This window comes from Dipteris shenzhenensis, chromosome 24, assembly GCF_047967505.1.
Source record: "Dipteris shenzhenensis isolate YYH24624 ecotype China chromosome 24, Dip_SZ_1.0, whole genome shotgun sequence".
NCBI classification, from domain to species: Eukaryota; Viridiplantae; Streptophyta; class Polypodiopsida; order Gleicheniales; family Dipteridaceae; genus Dipteris; species Dipteris shenzhenensis.
The window spans coordinates 34,167,096-34,179,138 of NC_141619.1; the positions used below are offsets into that span (position 1 = coordinate 34,167,096).

The following is a 12,043-nucleotide window of genomic DNA, read 5'->3' on the forward strand; positions in this document are numbered from 1 at the left end:
GCACATAACAGCTTCAAAATATTGTATTCTTCATCATTTGCATAGCAAAAGAAGTTGAAAGCATTGAAAGCATTGAGAATCACCACTCCATTGTTATAGTAAAAAACTACCCAAAGAATCAACTCTTCTTCACACCAAGTTGCCAGTGCATGAAACAATCCCCAATCTATCATTATGCCCGCCGATGGCATTGTTGATTCACCAATATATTCAAAAATGCAAACATAAATGATATGATCATCATGACAATGTGAATAGATGGAGCATCACCTTCACAATCTTCTAGTTCTCTTAAACGGGCTGCAATCTCTTCTAATAGAGTTCTTGTAGGCATCTTCTTTATCACATCAGAAAACACATGCCTATACTAGGCATAACAGGCAATCAAGTACACCTGAGACCATTTAGTAAGGTGGGATGAATCCAATACCAAACGTACTCGGCGTCTCCACCAAAAGATGTGACATGAAGTTGGGGGTAATGAAACTTCACGCACCTCTTAGCTTCCTGCTCTTCCCAATCTTAATAATAGAGATCCTTAAGTATCACTTGCAAAACAACATAAAGTGTTAGCGTGCAATCCTCACTTTCAACCAATATAGCCAATCTTTACTTCCAGCCAATAGTTACAAATCCTTACCGCCTCATGCCAAGTGGTGGAGGAGTCGTGGAACTGTCCCAAATTCTCATCCAATCTCCCGCGGTGAGTGATTGTGGGAGGACTTCATTCCAAGGGGCAACATATCTAGGATGATCAGGTGGGAGAAATCGATGGTGATTCTCATAGATGACCTTATTCAATGCGTCTGCCCGTGAGGCAACTAGCGAAGGACCACAAACAAGACATGCATGGTAACCCGATGTAGTGAGACCTGAAACAATAGATGCAATTAAGAGTGGAAGGTGGGTTTAGGGTGCCACGTCCTTGCCTATTCATAATTAAAAAATGCAATGCTTACCTGAACACTCGCCATAGCCTGGAAGTCATGCATCGTCCACATCAAGACTGCTTTGCAGTTGAAGTCTCGTGACGAGGAGGCGTGCTCACATCATGCACCTCGATACCTCTCCAAAGTATCTCTAGCTCATCAATCAAAGGCTCCAAATAAACATCAGGGTTTTTGACTTTATGTTTCCCTGGAATTAGAAGGGACAGCATGACATGTCCTTTCTTAATAGCCATAGAGGGTGGAAGATTGTAATTCACCAATACCACTGGCCATACACTGTAAAACGTGCTTTTGAGACCAAATGGGTTCACACCGTCCATACCCAATCCAAGTCTCAAGCTCCTAGGTTCTTCCTTGAAGCTTGGCCATGTGTCTTCAATATGCTTCCACGCAGGAGAGTCCGCGGGAGTTCTCCACTTGCCATCGGTTGATCGATGGGAGGAATGCCATGACATGAGCTCTGCAATAGATTTGCACTTGAACATATGTTGGATGCGAGGGATTATGGGAAAATGTCGCAATACCTTACGAGGCACGTCCAAGGTTTTGAGATCTGCTCTATATCTTGCCTCTCCACAAGTAGGACACTCTCTTGCATCCTTATGTAGTCCACGAAACAAAACGCAATCGTTGACATGCATGGATGCGCTTGTAATCTAATCCTCCAAGAGAGGTCACATGTTGCCTTGCCATATCTCTTGAGGTCGGTAATTTATTCTCCCTTGGAAGCATTTTACACAATAGCCTGCACGTGAAGACCATAAATGAGGAAAAGCATTCGAGTAATTGACCCACGCGCATAATTCATCATGTTTGCAAAATCGACTTTAAATTAAAGCTTACTTGAGTAATGCATTCAAACTTGCATTGCTCCATCCATAGATGGTTTGCAAGTTTAGTAACTCAAGGGAGGCACGTAGAACAGAGAATGTGCACCCCTCAAACAGTGGAGTCGATGCTGCGGTAAAAAGATCATCCTGCTCCATGCTATTATCCCTCCCTTGATGGACATATAAATCCCGCACCATATCATCAAACACCTCCTCCTCCATGGCTTCATGAGGTAATGGTGGAGGGCTACTATCACCATCACTCCATGCATCCGTAACGGTCCCTCCTGAAGATCCCACCTCATATCGCCGACGCTTCGCCTCCTCACGACGGGCATAGCGTAACATGTGCGGGTGTGGCACTGCATCCTGTATCAAATTAAAACGGGATCATTATAACTCAAACATATGAACACCCATAGGTATCTCAATCAACCTTAACTTACAAATCCTTACCCTGTTTACGGTCACATCCCATTCTCCATACTTTGAGATATGATTGAGCGTAATCCTGCGTGCACGATACATGTTTCCTCGACATCGATCACACATACATTTGATTTTTTGCTCCAACCACATTTCACGATGGTGGATACGGAGGGATTCATCCTCACTAGAGCTGCTTGTTGAAGATGGAGACATCCTACAAACAAACAACCCACCAAATTTGCTCTTCTTCAAATGCTTAACTTAAAAACTCTGTGTCGCGTCTATCGCCGCATCTATCGTCGCGTCTAATGTCGCGTCTACGTGCGCGTCTAAATGCCCGTCTACTCTGTGTATTTAAACACGCCTATAGACGCGCTAATAGACGCGACTATAGACGCATTTACTCTGTGTATTCAGATGCGACTATAGACGCGCTAATAGACGCGACTATACCCGCGACTTTTAAACCTGCTTTTCGGCGCGCCGCTCGCTTTGCTTTTCTTTTGACTACTTAAACTTCGCGAGTGGCTTTCTTCCTTGTTTATTAGCAGTTCTATAGATTCGAAGCTTAAGAGAGAGCCTCCCATACACAGTTCCAAGCTTTCACTCAAGACAAAGGGACCGTACCTACACAGCTTGCTTCCAAGCCTAAAGAAGAGGAGGAGTACGAACAAGGAGAAGAAACAAGTTTGGAAAAGAAAGATCCTTCCATACCTTTTTCCAAGTAAGTCCTTTTGAAGTTGTTCTTGCTTGCTCTTTCCAGTTTTGTACTTTTTCGCATCCACGAAACGCAGCATCTAGGTATGAGCGACACGTTCTTTTGTCGGGCGAAACGTCCTTTTCCACTTTTGAGTATTCTCGACTGTCGGAGCGCGTGTATACAGGCGTCTGAGGGCGCGTCTAAATGCGCGTCTACAGGCGCGTCTGGCTTGCTACAGACACACACAGACGCGTATATAGACGCTCAAACAGACGATCTGTTAAACGGAGTTTTAAACGAATTGTTAGACGTGCTTTTAGACGTGCTGTTAGACGGATGTTTGGACGGGCTGTTAGACGCGCTTTTTAACGCACTGTTAGATGGCTGTTTTGACGGTCTGTTAGACGCGGTGGTAGACGCGCTTTTACTTGAACTGTTAAACGATCTGTTAGACGCGTTTATAGACACGAAGATTAGACGGGTCTATAGACGCACTCTGACAGAGCCTCTTTTTTTTTTTTCCCCCTTTCTTCTCAGCTCCCAAAGTAATAGATTTGTTTATTTTTTTCCAGTTTAACATGTGGGGAGGAAGTGCTTCTAGCTCACCTGATCCGCGTGAATCGATATGGAAGGATTTATATAATATTTTAGGGCACCCTCCTAGTCCTGCGGAGTTATACGGGTACATGACGGGTACCCTTAACACTCCCCAGGAGTCGGCACTATAGACTCCGAGCCACCCCACACCGCCTGAGATCACCCGAGCGGAGTCCGCACAGCCGTCTTATGCCCCGTCTTATGCCCCTTCCCCCGTACCGTCTTATGCCCCTTCCCCCATGCCGTCTTATGTCCCTTCTGCCATCCCATCTTATGCCCCTTCCCCCATGCCTTCAGGAGGTCCTTCTGCCTCAGCGAGCCGTCGACGTACTCCCCAGCTGTCGAGACTCGGTTCTCCAGCTACGAGTGGTCAGCGTAGTCCCGCGCAGTCCCCAGCTACGAGTGGCCAGCGTACGAGGTCGACACGATAGGGTGGCAGGCGTAGTAGCAGGGAGAGTGGTGGCGGATGCATGGCACAGTGCTTGGGCCATGTGGCGGTGAGGCCGAGGATGATGATTCCAATGATTTAGACGTGCCTCTGGGTGATGGTACGATTTATTATGACATCACCCAGACAGGAGGCATCTTGATGGATGCGCGGGGGAAGGATGTAATGGCCTTCATGCGCTCTGTAATTGCTAACAATTACAGAGATTGCTTTATCCACTATAAAGACCACCCAAAGAGGTTGGCTGATGAGACCCTCGCTACTGTTCGCTCTAGGTATCCTAACCCCCCCAATCGCCAGTTCACAGATAAATGGGGGAAGTCAAAGATTGTTACGATACTTAGCAATAAAAGATCTTCCCTTAAGAGGCAGGCACTAGCGGAGCTTGCCAGACTTGAGGCAGGTCAACCTCCAAGGGGCCCGCCCCACACCGCTCAGAAGCGTGAGTGGAAGAAGGCAATGAAGTCAGCGAGGGAGGAGCCCAGTCTGCAGCACGTGGAGGCACGGAGGATCCAGATGGAGGAGTATGGGAGCGCGCATTTTGGAGCAGGGGGTGTTGAATCATGGGAGGCCCAATTTGTAAGTATCGATCTCAAATTATATTGCTTATGTAGTTTATTAGGAGGTTGGTTGTTTCTTTGTACTAATCCCTCCACAAAGTGTATCGCGGTCATGCAGCTTGAGATCGTGGGTAGATACCCTACTCCAGTGGAGACAGCCTACCACCGCCACCATCGCAGAGGAGATACATGGAGGCACTTCTATGATGACGGGTTGATTACTGAGGAGCAGTATACCCGAGCGACTGGACAGGGCCCCCAGGTATTTGAAAGTAATTAAATAATGCCAAAATTATAAGTAAAGATTTGATTTTTCATACATTGATATATGTTGTCCCTTGTTTACAGGGCGCCCCTGCACAAGACGACGAGGAAGACGAGGAAGGAGGTGCAGAAGGGAGCGCAGAAGGCAGCGCAGAAGGGAGTGTGGAAGGCAGTGAGGATTAGTCGTAGAAGTAGTGCTACTATTCTTTTTTGTACTTAAAGCCATTGGCTTGGCTTCGTGCCTCTTGTATATAGACTCCTCTTATTTTTTGTACTTGAAGCCACATGACATGGCTTAGCTTCCTTATTTTTTGTACTTGGCGCCACATGACGTGGCTTAGCTTCGTGCTATATGTATATACAAGCACTTTTTGAGCTTTCAATTTTATTGCGTTTTGGAGTTGTAATATTTTATTTGGAATTGTAATTAAAATGAGGTTGGCTGTAAGAATTGAATTACAGAATGTGGATATGGGATTCTTGTAACTATATAGCATACACAACATACACAGTATTCTGTAAAATTTAAAATAAAAAAAAAGGCGCGTCTATCAGTGCGTTTACAAACGTGTTTATATTCGCGTCTGTCTGTTCGATTTGTGTCTATACGTGCGTCTATCAAAGCATTTATTTACGCGTCTATTTATGCGTGTATGAGCGCGTCTATACGCGCGTAAGTCTGATATATAGATGCGCTAATAGACGCGGGTCTCCTGACGCGCAAATAGACGCACAAATAGACGCGCCCGTAAGTTTTTTATTTAGTTCATGAAACACGTCTATGCGTGCGTCTATGGGTGCTTTGTCTTGTTGTGACCGCTCAGAAGCGTGAGTGGAAGAAGGCAATGAAGTCAGCGAGGGAGGAGCCCAGTCTGCAGCACGTGGAGGCACGGAGGATCCAGATGGAGGAGTATGGGAGCGCGCATTTTGGAGCAGGGGGTGTTGAATCATGGGAGGCCCAATTTGTAAGTATCGATCTCAAATTATATTGCTTATGTAGTTTATTAGGAGGTTGGTTGTTTCTTTGTACTAATCCCTCCACAAAGTGTATCGCGGTCATGCAGCTTGAGATCGTGGGCAGATACCCTACTCCAGTGGAGACAGCCTACCACCGCCACCATCGCAGAGGAGATACATGGAGGCACTTCTATGATGACGGGTTGATTACTGAGGAGCAGTATACCCGAGCGACTGGACAGGCCCCCCAGGTATTTGAAAGTAATTAAATAATGCCAAAATTATAAGTAAAGATTTGATTTTTCATACATTGATATATGTTGTCCCTTGTTTACAGGGCGCCCCTGCACAAGACGACGAGGAAGACGAGGAAGGAGGTGCAGAATGGAGCGCAGAAGGTAGCACAGAAGGGAGCGTGGAAGGCAACGAGGATTAGTCGTAGAAGTAGTGCTACTATTCTTTTTTGTACTTAAAGCCATTGGCTTGGCTTCGTGCCTCTTGTATATAGACTCCTCTTATTTTTTGTACTTGAAGCCACATGACATGGCTTAGCTTCCTTATTTTTTGTACTTGGAGCCACATGACGTGGCTTAGCTTCATGCTATATGTATATACAAGCACTTTTTGAGCTTTCAATTTTATTGCGTTTTGGAGTTGTAATATTTTATTTGGAATTGTAATTAAAATGAGGTTGGCTATAAGAATTGAATTACAGAATGTGGATATGGGATTCTTGTAACTATATAGCATACACAACATACACAGTATTCTGTAAAATTTAAAATAAAAAAAAAGGCGCGTCTATCAGTGCGTTTACAAACGCGTTTATATTCACGTCTGTCTGTTCGATTTGCGTCTATCAAAGCGTTTATTTACGCGTCTATTTATGCATGTATGAGCGCGTCTATACGCGCGTAAGTCTGATATATAGATGCGCTAATAGACGCGGGTCTCCTGACGTGCAAATAGACGCACAAATAGACGCGCCCATAAGTTTTTTATTTAGTTCATGAAATGCGTCTGTGCGCACGTCTATGGGTGCTTTGTCTTGTTGTGACCACTCAGAAGCGTGAGTGGAAGAAGGCAATGAAGTCAGCGAGGGAGGAGCCCAGTCTGCAGCACGTGGAGGCACGGAGGATCCAGATGGAGGAGTATGGGAGCGCGCATTTTGGAGCAGGGGGTGTTGAATCATGGGAGGCCCAATTTGTAAGTATCGATCTCAAATTATAATGCTTATGTAGTTTATTAGGAGGTTGGTTGTTTCTTTGTACTAATCCCTCCACAAAGTGTATCGCGGTCATGCAACTTGAGATCGTGGGCAGATACCCTACTCCAGTGGAGACAGCCTACCACCGCTACCATCGCAGAGGAGATACATGGAGGCACTTCTATGATGACGGGTTGATTACTAAGGAGCAGTATACCCGAGCGACTGGACAGGCCCCCCAGGTATTTGAAGTTATTAAATAATGCCAAAATTATAAGTAAAGATTTGATTTTTCATACATTGATATATGTTGTCCCTTGTTTACAGGGCGCCCCTGCACAAGACGACGAGGAAGACAAGGAAGGAGGTGCAGAAGGGAGCACAGAAGGCAGCGCAGAAGGGAGCGTGGAAGGCAGCGAGGATTAGTCGTAGAAGTAGTGCTACTATTCTTTTTTGTACTTAAAGCCATTGGCTTGGCTTCGTGCCTCTTGTATATAGACTCCTCTTATTTTTTGTACTTGAAGCCACATGACATGGCTTAGCTTCCTTATTTTTTGTACTTGGAGCCACATGACGTGGCTTAGCTTCGTGCTATATGTATATACAAGCACTTTTTGAGCTTTCAATTTTATTGCGTTTTGGAGTTGTAATATTTTATTTGGAATTGTAATTAAAATGAGGTTGGCTGTAAGAATTGAATTACAGAATGTGGATATGGGATTCTTGTAACTATATAGCATACACAACATACACAGTATTCTATAAATTTTTTTTTAAAAAAAAAGGCGCGTCTATCAGTGTGTTTACAAACGCGTTTATATTCGCGTCTGTCTGTTCGATTTGCGTCTATACGTGCGTGTATCAAAGCGTTTATATGCGCGTCTATTTACGCGTGTATGAGCGCGTTTATACGCGCGTAAGTCTGATATATAGACGCGCTAATAGACGCGGGTCTCCTGACGCGCAAATAGACGCGCCCGTAAGTTTTTTATTTAGTTCATGAAACGCGTCTGTGCGCGCGTCTATGGGTGCTTTGTCTTGTTGTGTAGGTGAATTGGAAATAGAGCTAGACATAGAATTATTTGGCATGAATGATGATGGACTTGGCTGAAGACACAACCTTTGATGTAATTGATTCTTTTGCCATGGAGAGGGTTTCTTATCCTTGGTCTTTTCACTCCCATACTTACAATACATCAAAATTCGTATATTAAGTTTATGAAGTATTTTGATTTGAAACTTGGTGTATATGTCCTTAAATTTTTTAAATCTTTAAATTGATAAAATTATACATCAAAATGAATTTGGGTCCTGTTGCAAAGTACTCTTTGTAATTTTGTTAGGAGTACTACCCCATTGGTATGGGCACCCATAACAACACCCATATTCCAGTTCATATATTACACTATATTATGAATATATGAGTATCTTGATCCCAAACTTGGTGTATCATTTTTAAAATTTTTATCTTAAAAATGATAAAAGATGCATGTCAAATTGATTTTTGCTCCTATTAAAAATAATGTTCATCAGTGATGCCAGTATCTGTATGCTTGTTAGTATTCTAGTCAAAATGTGCTCACAAAAACACACATATCGATGCATATTTCAACAAACATACCGATGATTATACCGACAAACATATCGTCGATTATACCGATATATATGCCAACAATTACATTGATGAATTTGGTGACTTAAATTGTTTTTGAGCTATTCACTAAAAATTTCCAAGGCATGGAAATTGTTAGGAGGAGGCATGGGAAATGAGCCGCCATGTTGTAGTGTAGTTGATGATGCAAGTCATGATAAAGGTTTAGCTTGTTGATTGTTATCTTTGTGAAGAATATTGATTGTATTAGCATTATGGTTCTTCTGCATCTGGAATCCAAGCAAGATATTACCCTCTAACAATCTCATGGGTTCAATGTAACCAACAAATAAGTAGAACTAGTGTTGGGCATAAAACATAATTGTGGTCTCGTGGGAGCTTCCAATGATAGCCCTTAAGGAGTGCTAGAAGGGTTGTTGCAATTTTGTCACAAATGTGATGTAGATAGTAACAAGTACATGCTTCCCATTGAAGGCAACAATACTTCAATGTAGCATATTATAAAACTATGTGAGTTTATTTCAAAGGAAACTTGTACTATAGACCTAGAATTGTACGTGGCTAGTAGAAATGGAGGATCATGCGATTGCCTTGTCTTAAATACTTCAATGTAGCATAAATTAATTTCGATCAATCCTAAAACTATGTGAGTTTATTTCAAAGGAAACTTGTACTATATACCTAGAATTGTACGTGGCTAGTAGAACCGGACGATCATGCAATTGCCTTGTATAAGACAGATGAGATAAGAGCAAAAGAGAAGAAGACTTTTATAGAAATTAGTGGAGTGCAAGTGCATACAACGTGTGTTCATGGGTAATGAATTTAACAACTCCTTTTGTATGTTGGAACTTGGGTGTGCTTAAAAGATTTAAATTTAATAAACGATTTTGAAAAAAGTAGTACGTGAAAATCCCAAAGACGTGCAAGCGTCTTGAGCAAAGCACCCAAGGCAGTGCTCAGTAGTCACTGCTCAAACAAGTCCAGATATCACGACACCATGCGTATGCAATTATGGATGAAACGAGAGCGAACGATAATGCCAATTTGGACTTTCTCATTTGATGATTGGCTGTCCTCTTTTGGCCGTCCGCAAGGACGCAAGGAAATCTGATGTCGAAGGAAGATCTCCCATAGCAATAGCAGGCGAAGGATGAACGTCTTCCAAACGAGCAATACTGTACGTCTTCCCATCCAACCTGATTTTCCTCGCTTGACAGAGCGATACTTTGCTCATGCAAGATCGAATTCAAACACCGGTAGATGTGGTAGAATTGTTGTTGTGACAGAATCAGCATATAACGAATCATCTTGAACGAGTTGCCACATCTCCGGGCGATCTTGGCAATGGCGAAGGTGCGTCTTGATCCATTGCTTGTGAGCTGCTGTGAGGTAGTTTGTGCCGTTTCCATTCAGGCAACGGGGCTTTCTCGGCAAGTGCGAGCATGGATCTACTGAATAACCAGGCCTGCAAGTTGCAACCGCTGGGTTATCGAGGTTTGCGAAGTCCAGAATCAATGGCCGCAGATTGCCCCACGCCTGAGCTGCATAACCAAACGTCGACGACGCGCTCGTGGCGAGGTGATCGGTCAAGCTTAGCAGCCACATTTCTGAAAAAGCTACCTGGGATTGACGGAATGTGAAATCCTGTGTCGTTAGCTCAGAGAAGCTATGCACTCGCACCATTCTGCCGTCTACAGTTCCTAGATTTTGGCTGTATAGTTCCTTCATCTTTCGGTGATACTGCCCCGCCAGGGACGCGATCAGAACCGCCACATCCACCTCTGCAGAGTGCTGTAATGTTCGGCTGTATAGAGTGGCCAATTCAGTGGCGTTCTTGGCGGAGGAAACCGCTGGAATGAAAGAGTTGTTTACAAGGCATTCCATCATCATCCGATTTGCTTCGTCGTCGAAAGCTGTGCGATCCCGGCGTCCGTGAAGGCGAATCTGAATCCCCACTCTGGACTTGGAACATGACAAGTAGCTCCGATACTCTTTGAGTACGATTGCCCATGTGTCATCAGCAGGAAGAAGTAGGAATCTACTGATAAGCGCAAAGACCTGTTCCGGATCCAGAAACAGCGACCTCATGCGCTCCCAGAATGACGGCACCAGAAAGAAATTGGGGATAGTGTACAGGTTGCTAACCCAGCCGATGATCCGAACGTTCATTAGCGAGCCATAGGTTTCTTCGCAAAACAGCTCGATTTCGTCCGCACTCGGCGTATCCCAGAGTTCCAACTTTACGATACTGGAATTTGACGCAGAACTGCGAAACTGGGACAGCCCCGAACCGCGTTGTATCTGCCCATATGGGAAATCATCGGGGAGAGCCCAACTCGATCCCATGAAGGGCTCACAAACCAAATCGCCGAGCTTTTTCCTGTTGTCTATCAAGAGGACGCGATCTGTTGCCATAGCGAAGGCCCATGCTGAGGCCAAACTCACAAATCGGTTGCCCAATCCAACGTCATGGTCGCCATCTAAGAAAATCACGTATCTGCAACTTTCCTCAGGTCGGCCTTCCGATAATAACTGGCTCCAATTCTGGCCGGCAGTACACTGCTTGTGCAGCGCTTCGTACCGCTTCCATTCCTGCCCAAGCCGTGCAGGGATCTGCAAAAGTCGGCCTGGGGATCTGAGGAGCGATTGTTGGGTTCTGCTGAGGCAGGAGGGATCATCTGGAGGAGCGAGGGTGGTGCGAGAGGATGGCGGGGAGGAGCAAATTAGCAAGTCTGAGCGGCGGATGATGATGGAGATGGTGATGAGGAGTAAACCAAGGAAGGCGATTCTGAAGGTGAAGCGAGGATGGGGAGGGAAGGGATGAGGCATGGGAAGCAGGGAAGGAGGGCGGAGGAAACGTGATTTGAATGCAGGCTTGGCCATGGCGTCGACGAATATGGCCAACAAGAGAACGCCATGAGGAGAAATCAGATCGGAAAGAGTTGAATAGTTCAACACACAAGGCGACGACATGGCCGTCTTATCATTCTCACTTATCTCTAAGTATTTAAACGAGTATATTCTATGGATGTTAATTTGAAAATTTGACAATCTCTGCCAATTTGACAAAATGCATGTATTCTCTCTTTCTTTTCAAGCCAACATTTCTTCTGCGCTTAGTGAGCAAACCTAGTACAATGTTTTTAAATTTACCTCAACGATTTTTCTTTGTAAATTTTCAAGATTGTAAAAATGTTAAAATCAATTTTTTTTTCATACATTAGCTATATTTTGTCCTTAAAAGTTGGAAAGGTCTAGGAGAAACTTGTGAGGTGGAAAGTTGAAGGTTTCTCTATATACACACGTAATACTTCTCCATGAACATTGGTGTCTCTGTGTGTCATGTGTCCAATTTTTAAATTAACCATAAAATAAAATAAAGACTAGACAAAGTCTTAGCTTGGTTTACCATTACCTATGAAGCATAAACTAATAGTCAATCCTAGTAACCTCTTGTGGATATTTTATAAAATTTCTTTATGTAAT

At 44.1% G+C, this 12,043-nt stretch overlaps 1 protein-coding gene across 1 annotated transcript; it reads right to left on the reverse strand.

The window, feature by feature from the left end:
- Positions 1-9,510: 9,510 nt before the first annotated feature.
- Positions 9,511-11,419, reverse strand: LOC147886526 (galactoside 2-alpha-L-fucosyltransferase-like). Its single transcript, XM_087395898.1, has one exon. It carries the CDS (start codon positions 11,384-11,386, stop codon positions 9,788-9,790), a length of 1,599 nt encoding a protein of 532 aa, XP_087252024.1. The 5' UTR covers positions 11,387-11,419; the 3' UTR covers positions 9,511-9,787.
- Between the last annotated feature and the right edge of the window lie 624 nt (positions 11,420-12,043).